At 40.7% G+C, this 27,503-nt stretch overlaps 1 protein-coding gene across 1 annotated transcript in view; it reads left to right on the plus strand.

Moving 5' to 3' along the window:
* GALNTL6 (polypeptide N-acetylgalactosaminyltransferase like 6) overlaps positions 1-27,503 on the plus strand; it is a 1,137,703-nt gene that overhangs the window by 371,474 nt on the left and 738,726 nt on the right. Inside the window, exon 2 of the mRNA XM_004278676.3 lies at positions 13,083-13,191. Coding sequence (XP_004278724.1) covers positions 13,083-13,191 — 109 coding nt within the window. The remainder of the gene's footprint in view (positions 1-13,082; positions 13,192-27,503) is intronic.

Genomic DNA, 27,503 nt, shown 5'->3' on the forward strand with positions numbered 1-27,503 from the left:
ACACCTTATCCAATTTACTACTCAAAAATCCTTGTGAAGTTGGTGAGGTGGGTGTTATTTTTTTTACCCTACTTTCATATAGGCGTTAGCTGAGAGACCTAGAGGAAATGTAGATTTCTTGTATATGGTCTGAAACCCTAACTTATGTCTTCTGGCCCTGGATCCAGAGCATTTCCGCTATGTCATGTTGTCTTCTAAAGAACAGGACTAGTGGTAAGTATACGGTTAATTGTGAGACTAAAAGTCCATTGGTTGTTGATTTATAAAAACCTAAGATAGGTTTTAGAATACAGGCCATCTTTTCTTCATAAAGATTCACAAATGTGTCTTTTCAACGTTATCACCATCTGTAGTTATCATAAATGAAACTGCTCTAATTTAGAGGCAAGAGGCAAGTTATTTTATTCACCTGGGGTTTTTAGACAAACAGCCCCTGAGAGGTATTTTGAGATTATATAAAAGTTAAGTACAGTGGTCAGGTAGCCCAAAAGCCTATCATTTCCTAGATAGGTACATCCTAGTTTCTCACCCATTTGTGTCACATCTCTGACCCCAGAAGATATTTGAGTTTGCTACTTCTGATAAACACATTGTCTATGAGTAATGTTTTACCCTTGGAAACTTTTTCTCATGACCCATTCTCGAGTATATTATCTTTTGATGGGCTCCTGGATTCAGCTCTAATGATTACATATGGTTTCTACTTAATAGGTTCTCTCTTCCATCCCTGCTATTTTTTTCAACTTAATTATTTGTAGAAACATTACAATGAATAAAAAGTCCACAAGGTGAAAAAGGATGCTCACAAACAAGTGGCCGATCTAGTGAGGGGTCTGAAATATATGTCTTCTGCAGGTACAATACTCTATTTATTTACAAGGTCGTAGATAATGGATCTCTGTAATTGTACAGAGGACACGGGGTATCGAGAGAAGCCAATGGATCTGGCAGTGGAGATGGTGCACCTGAAAGGAAAGACCAGAATACTCCTGGTCATTTACTGGTGGCTAAGCTTTCAGAACCAAGGTAGTTCTACACAAATGGTCTGGAATCGATTTAGGTTTATTCACCCACCTTTCTGGCAGGTGAAAAGGATACAAACACATCTCCTCTATAGTGGTCATTGGCCATCAAAAAAATAAATTTATTAATTAAAAGGTTCTACCTTAGATCGTGACACATGTTTTGTGAATGAGTCTTGCATGTTTTATTTTTAAGTTTTAAGGATAGTTGATTACAATGTTATATTAGTTTCAGGTGAACAACAGTGATTTGATATTTTTACAGATTATACTCAATTTAAAGTTATTATAAAATGTTGGCTATATCCCCTGTGCTGCACATTACATTCTTGTATCTTGCTTATTTTATACCTAGTAGTCTGTACCTCTTAATCCCCTATCCTGATACTGCCCCTCCCCCCACCCCCTCCCCAGTAGTAGCCACTACATTTGTTCTCTGTATCTATGCGTCTGTTTCTGTTTTGCTATATTTATTCATTTGCTTTATTTTTCAGATTCCACATATAAGTAATATCATATATTATTTGTATTTCTCTGTCTTATTTCACTAAGCATAATACCCTCCAGGTCCATTCATGTTCTTGAAAATGGCAAAATTTCATTCTTTTTATGGCTGACTGATATTCCATTGTATATCTATATCATATCTTCTTTATCCCTTTGTTGATAGACACTTAGGTTGCATCTATTTCTTGGCTATTGTAAATAATGCTGCTATGAGCCTGGGGGTGCATATACCTTTTTGAATTACTGTTTTCATTTTCTTCAGATATATACCCAGGACTGGATTGCGGAATTATATGGTAGTTCTAGTTTTAATTTTGTGAGAAACCTCCATACTGTTTTCCATAGTGGCTGCACCAATTTACATTCCCACCAATTGTGTCCTAGGGTTCCCTTTTCTCCACCTCCTAGCCAACGTTTTTATTTGTTGTCTTTTTTGATAATAACCATTCTAACAGGTGTGAGGTGATATCTCATTGTGGTTTTGATTTGCATTTCTCTGATAATTAGCAATGTTAAGCATCTTTTCATGTTGGCTGTCTGTATGTCTCCTTTGCAAAAGGTTTATTCAGGTCTTCTGCCCATTTTTTAATCAGTTGTTTTTAATGTTGAGTCATATGAGCTATTTATATGCTTTGGTTATTAACCCTTATCAGTCACATCATTTGCAAATGTCTTCTCCTATTTGGTAGTTTGCCTTTTCATTGTGTAGATGGTTCCTTTGGCTGTGCAAAAGTTGTTAAGTTTAATTAGGGCCATTTCTTTATTTTTGCTTTTGTTTCCCTTACAAGAGGAGATAGATAGAAGAAAAATTGCTAAGACTTATGACATCTTTACCTAATGTGACAATTGCGTTTCTTCCTATTCATATGGATTAGTTGCTCTCAAATTTTAGTAAGCCTCAAAATCACCTGGAGAACTTATTAAAACACAGACTTCTCTGTCTCTGTGAAAGTTTCTGATTTAACAGGCATGAATTGGGAGCAGGGGATTGTAGTTCTAACAAGTTCCCAGGTGATGCTGATTTGCTGGTGTGAGTAGCACAGATACAGATGAGAAGAGACGTTAGTGGGGCAAATCCTCAGATAGCCGTTATTAGAGCAGTTCCAGATGATCTGCTTTAACCTGAATCCTCTGACGTCATGAAATGTCCTCATGAGGCCGACCCACCTTGCAGGAGCAGTAACTGCCAGGAACGTCTAAGAAATTTTATTTGAGATTTATTTATACAAATCAATGTATAATATTTGAAATATTTGAAAGTATTTTGTAATATTTGAAAATATTTTTAAAATGTAGTCGTAATATAAAGCCTATAATGATAACCAGAAATGTCCTGGACCACTTCTCTCTACTTGAAATTTCTGACACCCAGGGGCAACCCCATCAATTTTTTTATCTTTATTCTATCATATGCTTCCGTATTTGTAGATAACATGTGTATATTACTGTTCTTTGGTTTTTTATTTTGATTCTATCTATTGTTCTATTAGATAAGATGTCGTTTTAACTTTTTCCACCCTTTCCCTCCACTTCCAGTACAGTTATAGCACCAATTTTAGTTAAACGAATAGTTAGGTAAGAATATTCACACCTAAATCAAGTAGTGTGCTATAATTACACTTTCCTTCTTGTATATTGTTTTTTCTTAACCTCTAGCCTTATTAATTGACCCATTTTTCATTTGCTTAGATTTTTATATATGCATCATTAATTCATCCCGACCTCTTTGGAAGAACTGTAACTCTCCTTTTAGTAGGTTTAAAAAATAGGCAAAGAGTAAGTTTGTTTTTTCTATTCCCTTTTTTCTTCCCCACAAAGACAACCTTTCTGGATCTTCTTTCCACCCCCCTTGTACATTCAGGGCTGGATCAGCTCTAGGCTTGCTGCAATTTTGCTACTTCTCTTCAACTTATATATATATTTTTTTAAATACTCTTTTTTTAAAATAAATTTATTTACTTATTTATTTATTTTTGGCTGCGTTGGGTCTTCGTTGCTGTGAGCGGGCTTTCTCTAGTTGCAGCGAGTGGGGGCTGCTCTTCGATGAGGTGCGCGGGCTTCTCACTGCGGTGGCTTCCCTTGTTGCGGAGCACGGGCTCTAGGTGCGTGGGCTTCAGTAGTTGTGGCACACGGGCTTAGTTGCTCCGTGGCATGTGGGATCTTCCTGGACCAGGGCTCAAACCTCTGTCCCCTGCATTGGCAGGCGGATTCTGAACCACTGCGCCACCAGGGAAGCCCCTCAACTTATATTTTTATGCCTCTGACTCTCTTGTTTTTTTCCCCTTCCTCCCCCTCCCTCTCCTCCTTTCCCTCCTCCTTCTTTTTCTTCTATTTTAAATTTCTTAGTAGAGTTCCTTTGACCACCATTTTCCAATTGCCTGTAAAATACTCTGTCCTGCTATCTCATTTTCACTTTCCAAGAGCTCTTCTTAGTCCCTAAATCTCTTTTTTAAAATTTCTCTTTCTATAGAGAACCTTTTCTTAAAGCTCTTTGAGGAAATTAAATTTCGATTTTGGGGCGGAAGTTTTCTTCTGAGCCTTACATTGCCTCAGTTTCCTTCAAGTTTATTACAGCTTTTGTTTATGTTGGCCGCCGATTTTATGTTAAAAGTTCTCTCAAATGCCTGGCGATCCTTGGCTGCCTGTTCTTAGTTGTATGTGGAGGGGTGAAAATGCTACTACGATGCTGTGTGTGTTGGAAACACATCCCAGTGTAGTTACTGAGGAGCCCCTACCCGTTCCTTGCTTTTGACTCAATTCTCCTGTAGGCATTTTTTTTTTTAACGTCTTTATTGGGCTATAATTGCTTTACAATGGTGTGTTAGTTTCTGCTTTATAACAAAGTGAATCATCTATACATATACATATATCCCCATATCCCTGCTTGTCTCATTCAAACTCCAACCCTCTACAGGGGTGTAGCATGGTAGATGGGCCTCAGAAATCACCTCGTTGTTGGGAAGGGGGATGGAACCCAGGACCGTCTAACAACCCTATGCAACAATGTCAATCTTATTGTTTTCACCTGTAACCTCGCCCTCAGAAACACTTGATGCCTCCAATTTCACATATTTTAGAAGTTCACTGGCAAAACAAAAACAAACAAAGAACAAAATACACTTCCCTCCCAGTAACTCTCAGCCATTTACAAGAAGATCATGTCAGTTCCACTGCCTGCTTTCTTGATGCCTCTGGTGCTTCCCTGCCATTTTCATGGGGTTTCTGGAGAAAGCAAAGATTAACTCTTGCAGTCAATCTGCTCTTATATTAACCAGCTGCTACGGATTCTCAGCATTACGTAGATCAAAAGAAGGGAAATAGAATGAGCCTGGTCATGTTGGAGGAGGGCGGGAAGAGGTCATGACCTCTGATTAACCCCAAGCTTGGGCCAGGCAACCAGAGGCTCCTCCCCTCCCGTGTCCGGGAATGCACTCCCTGCGTGCCCTGCCTACTCTCCCCGTCGGGAGCTTTTTCAGGAATGCTGCCTTCAGAGAGCAAAGCGGCGTGGGGACCACCTGATTGGATCGTGACCGAGCCCCTTAAGGCCTCTAGGTAAACTTCTGAGACTCACCGGGAGAGTGCAGAGTGCGGCTTGTTTTGGGGCCGCAGGGGATAAGCCTGCTGTGTAAGTTCTCTGTTTGTTACACGCGCCCCCGCCCATCTGGAGGGCCTGCCTCTTTCTCGGTGGGTGTCTCCTTGCTGTCCGTGTAGGGGGCTGGCTTGTGCACTAGCAATTGGGGAGCCCTCCCAGAAGCGGGCCTTGAGAAGGAGATGCCCACAGGGGAGACCCCGAGTTGGCCGTCGCCCTCTGTGGGAGGAGGGGTGTCCTAAATGTTGGATGCTGTGGACGCCCTGAAGACGCCAGCTGGTCCAAGGCGGCTACCTGAACTGCTTGCTGTAGGGCCCAGCTTCCCAGACGGGAGAGAAATGGTCCCCTCAGGGGCTGACCTCTACTCCACAGATGCCGACTAGAGGCTGAAAGGAGGGCCGAGGCCCCAGGAGGAGTCGCGGAGTCCCCTGCTCTGCTGGCGGCAGGCGAGGGGGAGCGATGCTGAGCTGGGGACTGCAGTCGGCTGTTTGCAAAACGAGGCTGCAGGCCGGCGGATGAAGATCCAGCGCTTGTGACATCCTGGTTGGGACGCCAAGAGGTGGGACCCCGGGAAGTTGATGAGGATGAAGAGGACATTGTGGTGATTGATGGTAGAACGGATGAAAGCACCTTGCCATCCACCCCTCATACAAAGGACAGCAAAAGCACCTCAAGGGCAGCCCCAGCCAGCGGGCAGCCCCCAGCTCAGGAAACGTTCCTGAGGGGAGAATACACCACCGCCGAGATTATTGATGCAGCTTCCGAGTTCCAGCAAAAGGCCAGAGAAAGCATCCGGGAGAGGTTAGTGCGGCTACGGGATGGGGCGGGCAGAGGAAATGAGCATTACCTCCCCCCCACACACACACCCTGCCCTCCAGCAGCACCGGCATGGCGCTGGGGGTTCTAGGTGCTTATAGGTTGGTTTATTCTAGCTGTTGGGTGGCTTGGGACCCTGGAAATCTAGAGAGGAGGTGTAGCGGATTCTTAGGTAGTTGGAAATGAAACAGGGCAACTACCCCCGGTCTTGGAAGGCTGCCCCATTTACTGCAGGAGTGAAAGCCGAGACACTCCCGCCCGCCCCAGCGCCGGCTATGGGACGAGAGGTCCACTCTGAGCTCAGCTGTGAGACACGTTACTTAGGATGCTGGGTAGTCCATCGCCCATTGCTAATCTGGGGGAAATGGGCAAACCCTGCGAATGGGTACAGGCTGTGGGAGAGACCCGAGAGAGACAGAGAGCTTGAAAAGCCACAAGGCTATTCCAACAGTGAAAATAACCCAGAAGCAAAGGTGGTTTGACCTCAGTGCTGCCCGGGGCCCACCTGACAAGATAGACCAGCCTGTGGAAACATTTAAAACCTGAGCAGCAGTTCAGACTTGCCTCACCGCCCCTCTTATCCCTGACGGGCCACCTGCTCCAGCAGAGGCCTCAGGGATACAGCCCTATTCGGGGTCCGTGCCTGCCACACCCCCGGTATAGGACGGGGGCCAACATCGCCTCCAGGTGAGGGGTGATCAGAGGCCTCACGTTGAGCTCACTAGTCTTTGGTCCCCAGAAATAAACAACAGCTGACGGCTCTGGTTGCTACTGGAACTGAATGTGCCCTATTCCAGCACAATTGATGGTTAAAGAGGACAGTTGTGTCACGAAGGTAGGAAGGTCCCTGTGACAGTGCAAATTGGGCATTCTCCACCACGAGATTACCAAGTTTTAATCTCTCCGATACCAAAGAACAAATTGGGTGTTGATCTCCTAGGAGGTCAAACTCTGCAAACCCTTAATGGTGAAATTGGCTTCAGGTTAGGGTAATCACATCAGTGCTGAGGGGAAACAGCTGGGAACCAGTAAGTCTACCACTCCTTGAAGCGTGGTAACTGTCGAACCACATTAATTGCCTGGGAGCCTAAGGAAATAGGAGAAACTAAGAACTGCATAGAGTGGGTATCATACTCCCTGCCCGCAGTGCTTTCCACAACCCTGTAAGGCCAGTAGAAAAGCCAGATGGCCCCTGGCGGATGACGCCGCACTAGGAGAAATGAGCAAGGTGGGCCGCATCACTGCCCCCCTCTAAGATGCCTTGGCCATGGTCCTAGGAGTGCACCATGCTGAGCTGGACTTAACAAATGCTTTCTGCAGTCCACCCCTGGCCAGAGTCAAGCGATCAGTTTACCTTCACGTGAGAGGGACAGCAGTGGAACCTTCCAGTGCCGCCTGGAAGCTGCTGCACAGCCCACGCAGGTCATGGTGTTGTTGAATAGGGTCCCACTGCTCCCCGCTTACAAAATCAAACTCACAAATGTTCCTAGAAGGGAAAGTTGTCTTTAATTAGAGTGCCGACAATCTGGGGAAGTGGTGAACTCTGTGTCCCCCCAAAACACCTCTGAGAGTCTGCTCGCCATGGAAGTTTTAAAGGGATGGAGGGGAGTAATCTCAGTTAATCACTGAGATGGGGGGTCAGGGTCATCGCCGTCCCCCACTGTGTGCAGGCTCGTGGAATCCTCGTCATCTTCCTCTAGATGTTCTCTTGCGCCCACGGTTTGTTCGCGACATTATGGGAGGAGATGCTAGGGAAGAGATCTAGTCACCTGTTAATTACTGATTCTTCATTTCCACGTCTTTGCCTACACTTGTACGTTCTTTCTGTAGATCAAAGTATTGTGTGATCAAAAGACTTGAAAAGGGCGCCTGGGCTGGAGATGAGTAGAGCATGGGGTGCCTGGTGAAAAGTTAGTCGCAATACAGCTCTGCTAAAGTGACAAGAAAAGGGGCTTCCTGCTGAGGGCGGTTTCCTACAAAGAGCTGCTTACAGTGGGCCGGTAGCCCGAGACCTGTCCCTGTCTCCTTCCCACATCAGTAAAATGGGCCCGACACACTGATGATACAGTGTTAACACGTGAAGACTAGCCTCTGCTTCAGCGCACTGCAGACTTTGCCAGAACCCCTGTGAGGGAGGGGCTGGGCAGTGAACCCGCAGACAATTCAAGGCACTGCGGTGACGGTTTAGGAATTGCTTGTTCGGATAAGACATGCATTGTCTCAGCAGCTGTGTTTGAGAAGGTGCAACCTATCTGACCCCTGGAAGAGATGCCAGCCTTTGTAGGGGCTTGGGGAGGGCTTTTATTCCCCACCTGGCATAGTGTATGCATCCGTTTTACTACCTGGTAAAGAAAAGGCCTGTGTGGGACTGTGGATCAGGGCAGCAAGCGGCCGTTGAGAAGCCAAAATACCAGGGAAGCAGATTAAAGCTCCGCGCATCTCCCGAGCGGAGCTGCCATTTGAGTTTGATGGATCTGTGACTCCCGGAAGTATGGGTAGGACCCTGTGGCAGGAACAACAGGAGAAGAGAGTTCCCCTAGGATTTTGCTTCCAGTTCTGGAAGAGGGCAGAAGCCAAGTAGCCCTCCAGAAAGCAAAAGACCCTGGCAGTCTACCTCACGCTTCTCCAGGTGGAGCATCCCAGGAGGAAACGGCATGTTGTAGTAGCTTCCCTGCCCATCAGGGGGTGCGTTGAGAAGGCGTTCCATGGATCCCCGCAAACTCCCAGGGTGACGAAGTGGCAGCCGGTCTGCAGCAGAGAAGCCCCTGTCTGCCTGTCCACTGTCTCTAGAAATGCGGGTGCTCCTAGGCCCCGTAGAGCCTGTAGATCCTCCCAATGCCCCCTCCCCTATTTTTGTGGCGGTCCCTGCAGCCTGTAGAGAGGAAGTGGGGACATTTCCGCTGAAGCCTGGCATACAGATGGGTCTAGTCGGGGCAACCCAACCACAGGGGTTTCAGTTGCTCTTCGGCCCAACAATGACACCATCTAGGTGGAAACTGGAAGGGACTGCAGCAGCCGGTGGGCTAGACTCAGACCTGCTGAGCTGGGCATCACCCCTGAGCCCTGGCCGTTAACCCTTGGCCCCAACAGCTGGGCTGTTCTCTAGGGCTTGACCTGATGGTGTGGACAAGGGGAAGCCTAGGGGTGGATGATCATGAATAAGCCCTTGGGGGCTCAGGACGTGCGGAGGGACTTTTATGTTCACCAGCAAGAACCTGAGGCAGGCGGCACTGTCTTCCACATCCTGGTCTGTGAGGGACTGACCCACTAGGCCATCAGGAGGCGATGGTCCAGCTCAGTATGAGCCCTAAAAACTCATCCTTCAGGAGATGCATCAGATGGGCTGCACAGAAAGAGGGGCCACTCGCTGCCTATACGTGTCCCCATCCACCCCTTCCTGGGCAGTCCCCAAGGACGCCAAGTTGCCCTTGAAATACAGTGACTGCTTCATGCAGTAGCAGCATGTCCTGTGTGTTCTAAACAACCCCAAGGCGGCTGCCAAAGGAGTCTGGGGCCATCCAGCGGAGGAGTTCCCGACAGTTGAGGGATTGGCAAGTTGATCGTATCGGTCCCCTCCGTCCAAGCGAGCATTTTAAATATGCCTCAGCTTGTGAGGACACTGTGTCTGGCTTAACCCGAACTTTCCCTTTTTCCGCTCAAACCAGGCAGTTGTTTTTCACCCATTAGGCAATTAGAGAAACTGAATGCCCTGTATGGACGCCATCGTCGGATAGCGATCAGGGGTCATGTTCAAGGGTCATGATGTGCAAGACTGGGTAAAATAACATGGTATCGGATGGAGGTTCCTTCTCTCCTGTAACTCACAAGCAGCAGGATTGATAGAAGGGAAAAAATGGAATGTTAAAGCAGCAGATTAAATTACTAACAAGTAAAACAGAGTAGCCAGGGGGACTAAGTTACCACTTCGGCTTTGATACATTTGAGCAACCAATCAGTGGGGCCTGTTGCCCCATATTCCAGACTGGGGACCCCTGCCAAAGCACCCAGTACTGTAAAGGTACAGAAATGGTGGAAACACTGGGGATCAGCATGCTGTGGGCCGAGAACACCAAGCCCCATCACACCTGGGACAGGTGCAGCTCCTGGGATTTGCGATGGGATATCCCACAGGGATGGGTGGGTTACCTCACACCCCTGGGTGAGGGGGAACCACTCAGTCTCCACTGGGACCCCATTGTCCTGCTGCCAGATGGGACAGTGGAAATGCACCACACCTGGGATGGAAAGTGCACCCTTGAGTGAGGGGAGAAGTTGGGGCCCTGGTCTGGCATCTGGCCCCCAGTCTATCTCCTCACGTCTAATAGTGCCCGTCCCCTGGCCAGTGTGTGTGGTAAATGCACAACCAGGTCACGTTCCTGGAGAGCCAGAGGGCACGCTCTGTTTCCCACTGGAACCGCCCTTCGGCTGCAGGACATCATAGCTCACACAGAAGCCCCGACTGCATTCACCTAGCAAGCTTTGAACGAAGCCAACAAGGCTGTCTTTACTGAATGCTGAAGTGCCTCTAATGAGGAGGGCTGTCCTCCCAGACAGGATGGCCTTGGACATTGTCCCTGCCTCACAAGGAAGGATCGTCCAGACAGTGCTGTGTGTTCACACCCGATGAGTCTGCTGATGTGTCATCTTTAACCAATCACGGGAGGACACGAATGAAAGTCCTGCGTGATCAGACCCCAGCCTAGAGGACTCCATAAACCAGTGGTTCGAATCCCAGGGCTCTTGGTGGAAACAAATTGTTATGGTTTTGAGAATCATCTTGAACTGTGTCTTCTCTTGCCTGTACCTGTATTGCTGCAGAGGTCTCTGCCTGCAACGCAGTCAGATGGCCGCCTGGAGCCACCTCCAGGCTAAAAAGACCCCTTGCAGACCCGCTCAGGGCACACTGCAAAAGTGAGGTCATGTGAGATTGTAAGAGCCTGTCTCAAGGGGTGTTGGAGGAGGTCACCAGGAGGTCATGGCAGCTGGTCCACCTGCCAGGTGGACCTGAGTGATGGGAGGCGCCTCACCCTTCCCCTGTCCTTGGAAGGGACATCTGCCACCCATTCCCAAGGTGGGAACCCGTTTCAAGGATGCAGACTTGAAAGAGTAAAGTGATGTTGAGACTGTCTGGGCTGAATAGTGACTTAACAGGGTCCCTGTTAAGGTCTCTTTATAAACTTTTAAGATTCAGGCATATGGGTGCAGAGATCAAGTTGCCTTGCAGGACAAGCCTCATGTGTAAGTTCCCTGCATATTAAACCCACCCCCTGCCCATCCGGAGGGTCTGCCTCTCTCCCTCTCTCCTTGCCCTCCATGTTGCGGGGTGGAGTAGGGGGCTGGCTTGTGAACCAACAGGTAATCAGAGAGAGCTTTGCATATTCAGAGTTTACACAAGAACATCTCCAGGTTTCATGGCAAAGTTTATTTTGAAATGATCTATTTTGATCTGAAGGTGATGTTTATTATAAATTGGTGTTATCTAAATCTGTAAGATTTCTACGATTGCTCAGCACTGATCATTGGAAATGCATGGCTGAGACAAAACATGGGTTTTGTATTTTAAAGTTATTTGGTTATTTAAAACTTCCCATTCACAGCTGAGTTTGGGAAAATTTCTAATTAGAAAAGCAATATTGATCAGAAAAAAATGCATGAGGTTTTTTAGTATTGCTATTATAACCCCCAAATTGTTTTATTCCATTTTCTTCTATTTTTTATTTTCTGTTAACTTTTCCATCTTTTCTTTCTTGTCATCCTCCTTTAAAATTTTTTCCTTTTTATTCTTAATATTTTATATAAACTCATCATCATCCTTTGTTTATTCCTCTGTCGTTTTCCTGAACTCACCACTATTATGAACAATTTTTTTAAAAAAATATACAGATAATAGTCACCTGATCTGGAAAATCTTTCTTCTGATTTAACTACCTTTTTGAATATTAAGTCCATTTTTATTCTTTCAAAACAAGTGGATCCTTTATAAGCTATAAAGATGGATCAAAGGTAGATAATTTTTTCATAAGCACAGTAGTTGTACTGTTTTAAAATAAGAAGTAAGACCTTTTATTTGCCTTGGAAAGGCTCTTAGGGTAAAATTTCCTCACTGAAATTATTCATCTTTTGTTTTAAATTGAAACTTTCAAAAGTGTTCTCTTTATTCTGTTGATGTTTTATTTATTTCCAAAGATGAACCAAATAAAAGGAAATGTGATGTGTGGTATGTGAATATGAAAACATTTATTTTACATTATTTTGACTGTTAAGATTGTGAAAATACATTTCATTCAAAACATTTTTTGTTTATGACCAAAATAAACACCATAAAGAGAGAAGTAGCTTCAGCCATGCACACAGAAATCATTTTCAAGGTGACATTAGAATATATTGAATTTTACTAAAGCATGAAACCTATTGTGACTACAGTTGTTGACTTTGTGATAATTTCAACTATAAGCATAACCACACACCATAATTTGACAGAAATCTAGGTGGTAGGCAGTATTTAATACTTGTGAGGACCACAATGTTGGTCTTAATAGAACTGGCCCAAGTCCTGACTTGGCCCCTGTGGTTTCATTCAAGTTATTTTACTTCTCTGGGCCTTCGATTAATTAGCAGAAAAATGAAGGTTTACAACTGAAGACTGTATAAAGACTGAAGGATCTTCTATACACAGAGTATCCAACTTAGTACCTGGGACACAGTGAGCATTCAATAAATGCTTGCTAATGTTGTCACCAGGCCATTCAAATATACTTGATCAAAACAAGTAAAATTGTACAAATCACAAACAAAAGTATTGCCATGATACAAAATCAATACTACTACTATTTACACGTGGGGCAAGTGAAAACAGCTAGGCATTTATGCTCGGACGAGGTGGTACACTAAATTATTAACGTCTCTGGATGAAATCAAATTGGAAATGGTAGTTGCTGTGTGAGACACATGCTCTCATTTTTAAAACGGAGAAAGGTTTTAAAATGTGTGTTCATCTGGTCACCAGCAGCAGCTTCCTTTTCAGTAGACTGAGGAAGACCACTTATTCGAGTGTTCTTTGATTGCCTGTGATGTGCGTGGCTGTGTTTACCTGCCATGCGAAAGGAAATACCTCCTTTTTATGCTCTGAATACTCTCCTTTTCCACAGACATTTCCACTGGGCCTGGGAGATGGGCAATTCTATGCATGGACAGATGGTTTAAGAAGAAAGGACTGGCATGACTATGGGAGCATTCAGAAAGAGGCTATGCGCTCAGGTATGGAGTTCGGTGTACCCCAAAGTGCTACTTTGCTTTGTCACTTACAGGATCTCTCATTAGTGTTTCTTCTGCACCCAGTAAGGTAGGTTTCATGGGGACATTGGAGGTCAACTCTGGGCAGAACCAAAACAATTTCAAATTTCAGAGAGAGAAAAAAATAATGAATACCGTTTATAATATGAGCTGAACAGAGGTCATTTGAGTTTTAGAAATCTGCCGTGCTTTATACTTCCAGAGTGTCTTTCAATCATTTCTGTGGGTATCTTGGATTTATTCATGAGACTTGACTTGGAACACATGTTATCTTGAGCTAGATTCGCTCCTTAGGGCTGTGCTGTATCTAACTGGCTGGGCCAAGGATGGAAGGAGGACCGCAGTTCTAGACACTTGGCAGGTGGATCAGGAGAGCCAGGGACCTGAAGTTGGCCATACCTGGGCAAACGAACAGGCAGTTCAGTGGGATCCAGTAGGTCTGCTATGCATAGCAGATTCTAGTCTTAGGCTAGGGATAGAGGAAACATTTTACTTCTTGGAAAAGTAACAGGAAAAATTATGTCCTTCTAGGAGGACTTAGGTTGTTGGAAACCGGGATTCAGAAGGGTATAGATGTAATAACCGAGTGAAGGTAATAACCTTCACTGATGATAGGAAGTCCATATTCTATTATTCAACCAAAGGAGCTCTGTTGGGTTTTTTGTTTGTTTTTTTGTTTTGTTTTGGTTTTTGTTTTTTTTTGTCATGGTGAGGATATCACGGAAATTGAGAAGCTATGGTTTGGTAAAGACATCTTAGCAACACGGAAATGGTGCATCCCAGGTCAAATCAGCAGCAGAATCACGAGTAGCCCCAGGCTGAGGTTCTCCTGGCCAGCCTTCCTCCTGACTTCTCTCCCCAGGAAGACAGGAGTGAGATATTCAGATAGTTATGACAGTGTTCAGGGCTTTGGTTGTTCTCAGCTCTGGATCAGGTGTGCTTGACTTAATTAGAGTCTTCCATTTTCTTCTTTCATTCCTTTCCTCCAAATAAGACTGTCCCCTACCCCCCTGCTTGTCATAAGAATGTTCCGTGTCCCTCAGAGCATCAGCCTCTTCCATATGACATCATCCCTCCAACCTTGGCATGACTCCGTGAACAGTGACAAAGGCAAGCTCCTTACCAGAATCCTTACGTTTCCAGTCCTCTGATCTTTTTTCTCTATTTGCTTGATCAGCCCTGTACTCATCCAACCATCTGTTTCTTTTTTTAACCACAAGATGCTGAAAGTTTGGGGAGATGTTCTCATAATCTAACCACAAGTTAGTAATAATAATACAAATAGTAATAATTGAATAGATGTTTTGTACTAGGAGCTTTGTATATGTATTTTATTTAAATTTCACAATAACTTTGATAGATAGGTATTATAATCCCCAATTTGTAGAAAGAAAAAAGGAAAGAAAAAGAAATGAGTTCTTAAGAATTCATGAAATATTATCCAAGGTCAAACAGCCAATAATTTGTAGAGAGAGATTGAAAGGTCGTCTTATGCTCCATTACACCCCACTATCAGACATCGAATGATAATATTTGGGCAAAATGAAGTAATGGCAAGAGAACATACGGGAGAGAGACACACTGGGGTTCATATCCTAGCTCTTCTGTGTAAGTGGCAAGTCAGTTTGTCTGTCTGATGTTCTACTTTGCAGAATTGCTATAAGAATCAAAGATACTATAAAGTAATTGGCCAATTATTTGCACATATTATAAACTCCACCAATGATAACTGTAATTATTTTTCCATCTAAGTTACTTCCACTTGATTTGATGTGCCTATCCTTTGCTTGTGCCAGTGAGTTTTGGACACAAAATCCAACACTTCACATTTATTTCTGCTACGTACTACCCTTTCTGCCTCCTGGAAAAATGTACCTTTAATTTTCTCATCAGAGCTCAGGGCAAGGGAAATTGACCTACAAAGAAAATTGGTGATAAAACAAGTTTCCTAAAGAACAAATTTTGTGTGCAATTAAAATACTTTTAAATGCTAGTATGTATGATTCACTGGAAGATACATGAAAAGTGCAATAGACTATACTTTATCATTTTTAAAAAATACCGTAGAGTATAACCTAAATAAAATATGCACACACAAACGCACTTGCAGTTATAAAGTCAAAATAAGATAAACGTCTCTGTTCCCAATAAGCAGGCCAAGAAAAAGGGTCATTGGTACTATTCTGTCTCCTCCAAGTCTTGAAATTTGTGTTCACTCTTACTTTTCTCTGTAATTTCTTATGTCTAAACAAATATTGTTGCATTTTGCCTATGTTTGGACTTTATCTAAACATTAAATCATATAGTATGGTTTCTTTCATTCAAAATTATTTTTGAGATCCATTCTTGTGTGTGCACTTCTAGTTGATTTGTTGTAACTGTTGTTTAATTTTCTTTATTTTTTATATAAACTTTTCAAATCTTTAAACTCCTAGGTTTTTAAAAACATGTATTATGACAGTGGTCTCATTGTACCATTCTATCCCCTCCCTTCACCTGAACTAAATATAAAATCATTTTTACCAGTAAAGCAGATAACTTTTAATGAAATGGGTGAACTCCAAAATGGAAATTATAAGACTTCAAAAGATTATTTTTTTTCCCCACCACCATCCTCCCCCCATCCCCCCGCTTTCCCCCCTTGGTGTCCATACATTTGTTCTCTACATCTGTGTCTCTATTTCTGCCTTGCAAACCAGTTCATCTGTACCATTTTTCTAGGTTCCACATAATATGCGTTAACATACAATATTTGTTTTTCTCTTTCTGACTTACTTCCCTCTGTATGACAGTCACTAGGTCCATGAACGTCTCTACAAATAACCCAATTTCGTTGCTTTTTATGGCTGAGTAATATTCCATTGTATATATGTACCACATCTTCTTTATCCATTCATCTGTCGATGGGCATTTAGGTTGCTTCCGTGACCTGGCTGTTGTAAATAGTGCTGCAATGAACACTGGGGTGCATGTGTCTTTTTGAATTATGGTTTTCTCTGGCTGTATGTCCTGTTGTTTAATTTTCCACAATGGTTTCCACTTTGTAAACATTCTGAGAGTTCCCAGGTTTGGGTTATGTATGACGCTGCTCTAAGTGTTTTTGCGCATGGTTCTGCGATAGAGACAATATTTTCTTAGGGTACATATTTAATAGTAGAATTTGCACGTCTGAGGAATGCACGTTTCAGTTATATTATGTGGTACGTGACAAACTGTTTTTCAAAGTTGATATGCTGATTTCACTCCAATCAGTAATGGATGGAATTCCCATTGCTCTGCATCCTGTCAACACTTAATATTACTGTCTGATTTTTCATTTTTCTCAATTTTGTAGTACGAAATAATCACTCATTGTCACATAAATTTGCATATTACTAATTTTAATGTAGTTGATCTCTTATTTATGCTTGTGGGCCATTTGTGCCTTCTCTTAGGTAAAAGTCCTATTCATTTCTATTTCCAGTTTTTTGATTTCTTTTTCTTATTGATCCACAGAGTGCTCTTAATTTTTTTGAATAATATCCTTCATCAGTTGTACATGGTGAAAATATCTTATCCCACATTTTGTATATTTTTTTAAAAAACTATATATTGCCTAATGAGTAGAAGTTCTTAATTTTGTTTTAGTCAAATTTACAAATAATTTTTAAAGGATAGGCTTAATTGCTGTTCTACATTGTCTTTTTAAGCTTGAGAATTTTACCTTTTACATTTAGGTCTTAAATGCAGCTCATCTTGATTTTTATATCATGTGAGGTAGGGGCCCAATATTTATTTGGGTTTTACCTAGTTAGATAGCCAATCAACAGCACCATTTATTAGAAAATGTATCTTTTCCCACATCGATCAGCAGTGTTGACTCTATTATAAAAAGTTTCCATATTTGTGTGTTCTCATTCTGGTTTCTCACTTCTGTGAGTGAAAAACTTTGAGCTAATGAAATAATGTCTTATGTACTATATCTTTATAACAATTGTTGATATCTGGTAAAGTTCATTCTGCTTTCTTTGCTTTTCTTCTTGGGAATGTTTTGCCAATCTTTTTTTTTTTTTTTTTTTTTGCGCTACGCGGGCCTCTCACTGTTGTGGCCTCTCCTGTTGCGGAGCACAGGCTCTGGACGCGCAGGCTCAGCGGCCATGGCTCACGGGCCCAGCCGCATGTGGGATCTTCCCTGACTGGGGCATGAACCCGTGTCCCCTGAATCGGCAGGCAGACTCTCAACCACTGTGCCACCAGGGAAACCCTGCCAATCTTAACATTAGGATTTTCTTTAAACTTTTAGATTCAACTTGTCAGACTTCATGCACAATATGCACATACACCCAGAATATTGGAATTTTAGAATTGTATTAAGTCTGTTGATAAATTAGGGAATAATTTACATTTTTTCCAATATTAAATTATTCATTCCATGGTATATCATTATATTTCTTGGTGCTTATTTGTTGTCTTTAGGGGTGTGTTTGTAATTTGATTCTCAGACATCTTCAGTGTTATTCCTAGAAAACTAACATTATATGGGTATTGAGCATGTTGTTGATCTTATTGAAGTTCTGAACTATTTGTAGCTGGTATAGAGAAAGGTTAATCATTTTTAAATATAGACCCAAATTTAGAAAACATTCTAAACTCTTTTATGAATTATAATCATTTACCCATAAGTTATTTTGGATTGTTAGTGTAGATACTCATAATATCTATAAGTAGTGACAGTGTTTAAAATTTTTTCCATCCTAGACCTTATAATATTAGTTATTTTTACTCTGTTTCTGCACTGGCTAGGAACTCGAGTATCATGTTGTCCAGTGGGTATTGGTGGCTGCTTTTGATTTGTTAAGGTTCTGACAATAGCAAATTAGATATTTGTGTTAGCATTTAATCTACCTAATGAAAATGTACTGTACACTGTTCACTAGGCCTTCTGGATATGAATTTCTGAGAGTTTTACTTTTTTTACACCTAAATGAATGTTGATTTTAATCAAAATTTTTTTTGTTTGCATGTATTGAAATAAGATCTATTTTCTCCTGAGTATGTTGTATCTATTGATTTCTAATAGAAATCAAACTTTGAAATTACGGGCTAAATCTGACTTTTTATTACTGGATTTAGTTTGCTACTATTTTAGCAATTTCACATCTTTACTCATGAGTGAATATTGGCCATGAATTTTTCTTTCTCATAGAATCCTTGTCAAGTTTTGGTAACAATGTAATGATGGTTTCATAAAATGACTCGACTAATACCTCTCATCTTTCTACACTTTGTCATTGCTTGTGGTGTATTAGAATTATTTATTTACTAAGACTTCATGATCCTCTTGTGGGTGAAGATTATCTGGACTGGACTTCTCTTGGAGCAAAGATTTTTCATTCCTGGGTTAAAATGTTCCTATTTAGTAACACATTTATTCATAACATCCTCTTATTAAAGTGTTATAATGTCTGTCATGCTTAAATTTATGTTGCTTTTTCTTTCAAATATCATTTATTTGTTTTTTTGTCATTTTTCCTTAACTTATTACACTAGGAAATTGTCAATTTTATTAATTATGTCAAAAACCAATTTTTGACATAGTTCATCTTATCTGTTGTGTTTTTCTCATTGATTTACATTCATATTTATTCTTTTCTTTGACTTTTACTATATTTTTCTAAATTAAAAAATGATTCATACTTCCTTAATTTCAGCCTTCTTCTGTTGTAGAATAAGCATCTAGGACTCTAAATTTCTTTGCAAGCACTGCTTTAAGTACATCACACTGGTCTGTGGTTTGATGTTTTATATTTGTTTGTTATGTTTTAATTATATCGTTTTAGTTATGTTTTCAAATGTCTGTCCTACTAAATAAACACTGAAAATATCTTAAAAATGTGAAAATCCAGAAACTACTTCCTGATGAGATCTCAATAATCTTTATAAAAGTGTATTAGCATACTATACCAGATGCATTTTATCAAATGTCTTTGTTAGTGTTTTTATTGATGTTGTTAGTTTACGTTTTGTTTTGACAGTTACATCTTTGTGGCATATTTGATAATTTTTGAAATATCAGGTATTTTAAGTAATCGTTTTTATATAAGCAGGTGGAATATGGGGGAAAGGAGGTAGTTGAGTTATGAGGAAATGGTGAAGATGCTTCCACCTTTGAGAAAAATGGAGAGTTGTTTTTTTCTTTTCTTAATTAATTTTTATTGGAGTTTAGTTGCTTTACAATGTTGGGTTACTTTCTTGCTTTACAGCAAAGTGAATCTGCCATACATATACATATATCCCCTCTTTTTTAGATTTCCTTCCCATTTAGGTCACCACAGAGCATTGAGTAGAGTTCCCTGTGCTCTACAGTAGGTTCTCATTAGTTATCTGTTTTATACATAGTAGTGTATATATGTCAGTCCCAATCTCCCAATTCATCCACTCCCCTTCCCCCTTGGTAACCATAAGTTTGTCCTCTACATCTGTGACTTTATTTCTGCTTTGAAAATAAATTCATCTCATTTGAACTTTGCAAATAAGTTCACCTGTACCATTTTTCTAGATTCCACATATAAGTGATATTGTACGATATTTGTTTTTCTCTTTCTGACTTACTTCACTCTGTATGACAATCTCTGGGTTCATCCACATCTCTGCAAATGGCACTACTTTGTTCCTTTTTATGGCTGAGTAATATTCCATTGTATATATGTACCACATCTTCTTTATCCATTCCTCTGTTAATGGACATTTAGGTTGCTTCCATGTCCTGGCTATTGTAAATAGTGCTGCAGTGAACATTGGGACGCATGCATCCTTTTGAATTATGGTTTTCTCTGGATATATGCCTAGGAGTGGGATTGCTGGGTCTTATGGTAGTTCTGTTTTTAGTTTTTTAAGGAACATCCATACTGTTCTCCATAGTGGCTGTACCAATTTACATTCCCACCAACAGTGTAGGAGGGTTTCCTTTTCTCCACACCCTCTTCCCCATTTATTGTTTGAAAATTTTTTGATGATGACTGTTCTCACAGGTGTGAGGTGATAACTCATTGTACTTTTTGATTTACATTTCTCTAATAATTAGTGATGTTGAGCATCTTTTCATGTATTTGTTGGCCATCTGTATGTCTTTTTGGAGAAATGTCTATTTAGGTCTTCTGCCCAGTTTTTGATTGGGTGGTTTGGTTTTTTTGATATTGAGCTGCATGAGCTGTTTATATATTTTGGAGATTAATCCCTTATCATTTGCTTCATTTGCAAATGTTTCCTCCCATTCTGAGGGTTGTCTTTTGTTTATGGTTTCCTTTGCTGTGCAAAAGCTTTGAAGTTTCATTAGGTCGCATTTGTTTATTTTTGTTTTTGTTTTCATTACTCTAGGTGGTGGGTCAAAAATATCTTGCTGTGATTTATGGCAAAGAGTGTTCTGCCTGTATTTTCCTCGAAGAGTTTTATAGTATCCAGTGTTATATTTAGGTCTTTAATCCATTTTGAGTTTATTTTTGTGTATGGTGTTAAGGAGTGTTCTAATTTCATTCTTTAACATGTAGCTGTCCAGTTTTCCCAGCACCACTTATTGAAGAGACTGTCTTTTCTCCATTGTATATTCTCGCCTCCTTTGTCATAGATTAGGTGGCCATAGGTGTGTGGGTTTATCTCTGGGCTTTCTATCCTGTTCCATTGATCTATATTTCTGTTTTTGTGCCAGTACCGTACTGTCTTGATTACTGTAGCTTTGTGGTATAGTCTGAAGTCAGGGAGCCTGATTCCTCCAGCTCTGTTCTTCTTTCTCAAGATTGCTTTCTCTATTCGGGGTCTTTTGTGTTTCCATACAAAGTGTACAATTTTTTGCTCTAATTCTGTGAAAAATGCCCTTGGTAATTTGACAGGGATTGCATTGAACCTGTAGACTGCTTTAGGTTGAGAAAATGGAGAGTTCGTGCATGAAAAAATATACATAAAAGGAGCAATTGAAGGATAGATTCCCAGACCTTAGGTGTAACTTAGAGTTCTTTTCTGGTACCTCTGTGCCCTTAGAGTTATAGTAAATTATAAGGATTTAAAAAAATTTGTTACAAGAATTCTAACTAATGTTTTTAAAAAAGCAGAGTTTCTATTATTTCATAATCTTTGGGGAGTAGCATTAACCAAACCAATTTACCCATAGATGAATAATATCCAACATTCCATTTCAGGTTCAGGAAGGCTTCCCAGAAAAGGTAAACCAAATTTTCAACATAAAGTCATATCCTGATATGAGATACATTTGTGCTTTCATCCAAGTAATTTTCTGAATGCTCTTTCTCATTATTTCCTATGAACCCAGTCATATTTTAGGCATTTTTTCTAATCATATATCTTATATATGATCCCATTATATTTCATTTAGTTAGTTTCACATCATTTGAGAATTTATTGACATTAGATTTTATCTCAACGGTTTAGCTCTCCTTTTGAGTTTTATTGTATCACAAAATTGATAAGCATGCTTGTTGAACAGTCATTCAAATTATTTATAAAAGTTGAATGGAAAGAACTGAAATACAGATTCTTTTGATATAATATGATAAAAGATGGTGTGTAAATTGATATTGACCCATTATCCAGTAAGCATTGGGTATAATCATTATAGCAACTAAAGAGATATCCAGCTGACATCGCTCCATATACAAATTGTTTTAAATACCATATATTTCTGAAATAAAGATAAACCCTGCCTATGGCATTTCCCTGAACTATGAACCTAATAACTTCTGCTGGATGTTGACAAGAAAATGCAATTAGTATAGGTAGCTGTTTCTTAATTAATATGTGATGTTCCTGAATCCTCATGACATAGTTTTGAAGTCATCCATCCAGAGTGATGCAGGGGTGTGTGTGCATGGGCACACTTGCACATGTGATTTATGAAATCGTTAGTAAGACCCCTGATTTGTATTTGTAGAGAGCACCTATTTATAGTTTTGAAATTTTAAGATTTTTCTTGTCCAGTCTTCTTTTTATTCTAACTCAGAGTTTCACTGTGTTTATCACTGTTTTTTTGGATTTCAGTATGTGTGAACTCAACATGAAAAAAGCTGTTTTCAACCTTTGTATTCTCTCTCTTTCTTTGAAATAGTTTATATCCTCATATAATCACAATCAATTCCTGCATCCCACTATGTGCCTCAGGAATCCTGTGAAATTATATTTAACTTCTCACTGTTTCCAATTGCTTAGTTGTACTTACAGGTTCGACTAGTCAAGGCTTTTACTATCTTGTCATTTTAATAATTTGTTCATTCACTTATTTGACAAATACTTCTAAATGTCACTATATTTCAAATACTGCTCCAACGTCTGGAAGAAAAAGATGGAGAAAAATGAATTCCAGTGGCTGTTGTATAGGGAGAGCATAGTTGCAGGGGCTTTCACTCCCGCCATGACACCATGGTTGTCACAGTGCCATGACGTGACCTGGTTATTGACACCATGGCTATTCGAATCCTGACCATTAATCTCTCTTGCCTAAACTATTTCAGTGGCCTCTTCACTGATCTCCCTGCCCCACTGTCAGCTCTTCAAGTTACAGCCAGAGCAATCTTCTAAAAATATATATCAGATCATTTCACTCTTCTGCTCCGAAGCATACAAGGCCCAGTCATCATATCCAAAATGTACTCCAAGTCCCTTCCATAAGTATGAGATACGGCATGGTCCACCCTTGACCCAGGGCTCTGTCCTTCTCTCCTGCTGGTCGATGTGCAGTCTCTCCACTGGCCATGTTGTCCTGTTTGTTTTCCCTCGAGGATGATAAATACCTTCCAGGACTTTTCACTTGCTGTTCCTGATGCCTGGACCAAACACTTGTGTGTGTCTTCACGGCCCACCCCCCCGCTTCCTTAAGGTCATGAGACAATATATCACCTGCTTTGATATGACTGCCAATCACCATGTTATCAGAGAGCGAAAGAGTCCTTTTCATTCTCTCTCCATCACTTGGCCCTACCTAATATTTATAGCACTCATGCTTCTATCTATATTTGTACACATATGCATTTATTTAATGAGTTAAAAAGTTGCTGTTCCCTGAGTTAGAATCACTTACCCAAGGGCTCTAAGTCACATTAGCTTGAATCATTTGAATTAGGCTTTTTAAATAATGACTCTCCGGTATTAGGAAAATACTGTGAGCGTGGCTATTTTTGTCTCCTGGAGATTGCATCCCAGGCCCCCTTAAACCTCAAAATCTGAGTTCCTAAGGGGTCATACTAATCAGTCTGAATGTCCATCACAAAACATCTGAAAGGTCTGAACTAAAACGCTATTTGAGGTAAGAAAGTGCCATGCTTTAAAATGATTCACATTAGGCTTTCCTCGGTTCCTTCAAACAAGAGCTCCCTTTATTGCTGATCAGGGAGCCATTTTGCCCTTAAACGTCTTTATTCGACATAATTGAACAAGATTGCCCACAAAACAGAATGGGAAACAAATGTGCTCCATCTGGGAGAGCCTGTAACTACTTTGCTTTCAGAAAGTACAAAATGGTAGTTTTGCTGTAACTACCCGTGGCTCCTGGCCGTCTTTTATTGATGCCTCATGTCTTCCTTTTTTTTCCCCTGTGCTATACAGTAGGTCCTTAGTAGTTATCTATTTTATACATAGTAGTGTGTATATGTCAATGCCAATCTCCCAATTTATCCCTCCCCCACCCTTTCCTCTTTGGTAACCATAAGTTTGTTCTCTACATCTTTGACTCCATTTCTGTTTTGTAAATAAGTTCCTTTGTACCATTTTTTTAGAGTCCACATATAAGCGATATCATTCACGTCTCTTAAAAAGAGTATCTGGCATCTTTTTTGTTACTACAAACAATGAACATTAATGAATTAATGAACAATGAAACATTAATGAATAATGTTTATTGTTAATAATTTAGTATAATTGATACATCTATGATGTGTTATCAGTAAATTTCATAATGAGATTTGCTGGAAGGTTGTCAACTTTGGGAATATTGCCCAAATCACATTCATTATTATTCATTAGATTCAAATGAACTTTTAATGCAATATTTCCTTTGACACTCATTGTATAGTAATGAAAATGTAAACTGGAACTGAAAAGATGGTGAGCATTCTGTTGAGATATATCATTTACGTGGTTAATAACAGAACAGAATTTAGCTGAAACTGAAGTGAGTGACAGTTACCTAGGGAAAAATACCTTCAATATCACAATATGAAAATAGCAGTGTAGAAATATCTCAGGAGATTTGTTAAACTGCGCTCAGTTTGTGTTAAGAAAAAAAAAGACAAAATTAACTTTTAAAAATAATACACTCTAACCATATGTTGCAGAAGTTGAAATATCAACTTCCCATAGGCAAGTGTGCATGGGATTAATTAGCCATTTTTTCCTCATTAGTAGAATGTGGTTTAATGGTCATGCTTATTACAGAGTTATTTTAAGTGTTAATTAAGTTATTTAAGTAAACTGAGCTGTAGTGTATACTCAATATATGGATATCTGTAGGCATGCGGACCTTGTTTTATTGTACCTGGCAAATATTATGCTTTTTGGAAACTGAACATTTGTGGCAACCCTGCTTTGAGCAAGTCTATTGGCACCATTTGTCCAACACATTTGCTCATTTCCCGTCCCTGTGTCACATTTGGTAATTCCCACAATATTTTAAACATTTTTATTATTATTGTGTTTGTCATGGTGACCTATGATCAGTGATCTCTGATGTTCCTGTTATATTTGTTTGTGGGGCACCGTGGACCACTGCACCCATACAAGATAGGGAACTTCATCAGTAAATGTTGTGTGTTCTCACTGCTCCATGGCCACCCATTGCCATCTTTCTCCCTCCCTCAGGCCTCCCTATTCCCTGAGACACAACAGTACTGAAATTAGGACAGTTAGTAACCCCAGAATGGCGTCTAAGTGTTCAAGTGAAAGGAAGAGTCCCATGTCTCTTTAAGTCAAAAGCTAGAAATGATGAAGCTTAGTGAGGAAAGCATGTCAAAATCCAAGACAGGCTGAAAGCTAAGCCTCTGTGCCAAACAGTCAGCCAAGCTGTGAATGCAAAGGAGAAGTTCCTGACGGAAATGAAAAGCGCTGCTCCAGTGAACACATGAATGATAAGAAAGCGAAACAGCCGTACTGCTCATATGGAGAAAGCCTTACTGATCTAGGTAGATGATCAAACCAGCCACAACATTCCCTTGAGTCAAAGCCTAATGGAGAGCAAGGCCCTAACTCTCTTCAATTCTCTGAAGGCTGAGAGAGGTGAGGAAGCTGCAGAAGAAAAGTTTGAAGCAATAGAGGTTGGTTCATAGGTTGAAGGACAGAAGCCATCTCCATGACATAAAAGTTCAAGGTAAAGCAGCAAGTGCTGTTGGAGAACCTGCAGCAAGTTATCCAGGAGATCCAGCTAAGATAAAGAATGAGATGACAGATTTTCAATGTAGATGAGATAGCCTTCTGTTGGAAGAAGATGCCGTCTAGGACTTTCACAGCAAGGGAGGAGAAGTCAACGGCTGGCTTCAGAGCTTCAGAGGACAGGGTGACTGTCTCATTAGGAGGTGATGCACCTGGTGATGTAAGTGGAACCCAATGCTCATTTACAAATCCAAAACTCTTGGGCCCTTAAGAATTATGCTAAATCTACTCTGTACTCTGTAAGTGGAAAGACAAAGCCTGGATGACAGCACTTCTGTTTACAACATAGTTTACTGAATATTTTAAGCCTACTGTTGAGACATACTGCTCAGAAAAAATAGATTCAAATATTACTGTGCTTTGAGTAGGCACCTGGTCACCCAAGAGCTATGACGGAGATGGACAATTTTATTTTCATGCTAGCACAACATCGACTCTGCAGCCCATGGATCAAGGAGCAATTTTGACTTTCAAGCCTTATTATTTAAGAAATACATTATGTAAGGCTATTGATGCCATAGATAATGATTCCTCTGATGGATGTTAGCAAAGTCAATTGAAAATCTTCTGAAAAGGATTCATCATTCTAGATGCCATTAAGAACATTTGAGGTTCATAGGAAGAGGTCAAAATATCAACATTAACAGGAATGTGGAAGAAGTCGATTACTTTGAGGGGTTCAAGACTTCAGTGGAGGAAATGACTGCAGATGTGGTAGGAAGAGCAAGTGAACTAGAATTAGAAGTGGAGCCTGAAGATGTGACTGCATGGCTGCTATCTCATGACAAAACTAATGAATGAGGAGTTGCTTCTTGTAGATGAGCAATGAAAGTGGTTTCTCAAGATGGAGTCTACTCCTGGTGAAGATGCTATGAAAATTGTTGAAATGACAACAAAGGATTTAGGCTATGACATAAACTTAGTGGATAAAGCAGCAGCAGGGTTTGAGAGAATGGACTCCAGTTTTGAAAAAGTGCTGCTGTGGGTAAAGTGCTATCCAACAGTATGTCATGCTGCAGAGAAATCGTTCATGAAAGGAAGAGTCAATGGATGTGGCAGACTCCATTGTTGTTTATTTTAAGAAACTGTCACAGCTACCCCAGCCTTCAGCTGCCCTGACCAGTCAGCAGCCGTCAACATCCAACATCAAGGCAGGACCCTCCACCAGCAAAAAGATGATGACTCGCTGAAGGCTCAGATGATGGTTAGCATTCTTTAGCAGTAAAGTAGTTTTAAAGTTTGTTCTTTGTTTTTTCAGACATAATGCTATTATACACTTAATAGATCACAGTACAGTGTAAACATAACTTTTAAATGCACTGGGAAACCAAATATTTTGCGTGATTTGCTTTACTGTGATAGTCACTTTATTTTGGTTGTCTGGAACCAAACCCACAGTATGTCTGGGGTTTGCCTGTGTTCACATAACCTTGATTCCTATGACTATGTGATCAGAGATTGAATCACCTAGTCATAATTTTTCTCATGCCTTCAAATCTCATCAGTTGACACAAAGTCTCACCAAAACACTTCCCTAGGGTGTCCATATTTATTTATACTTCAAGTAACACTATCTTTAGGATTTCTTATTACAGACATTTTGTGAGCATGTTCCCCAAACCTGTTTGCCTCTCAGTATTGTTTTTATCCCTTGTCAAAAACATCTTTCCTATGGTGGTAGCTGTGGTTATTCTCAAATTTTTTCTGCCTTTAAACGCCCCCTATTTGGAAGGAGTCATATGAGTGGATAATGACTCCTGATGATGAAAAGGTAGGAAAATGCTTTGCTGAACCAAGATGGTGTTTGATAAGAGCTAATAAGCAAAAGGTGAGAAACACGTAGTGAAGTAAAGGATTTGAATGTAAATGGA

This window comes from Orcinus orca, chromosome 6, assembly GCF_937001465.1.
Source record: "Orcinus orca chromosome 6, mOrcOrc1.1, whole genome shotgun sequence".
Taxonomy (NCBI): domain Eukaryota; kingdom Metazoa; phylum Chordata; class Mammalia; order Artiodactyla; family Delphinidae; genus Orcinus; species Orcinus orca.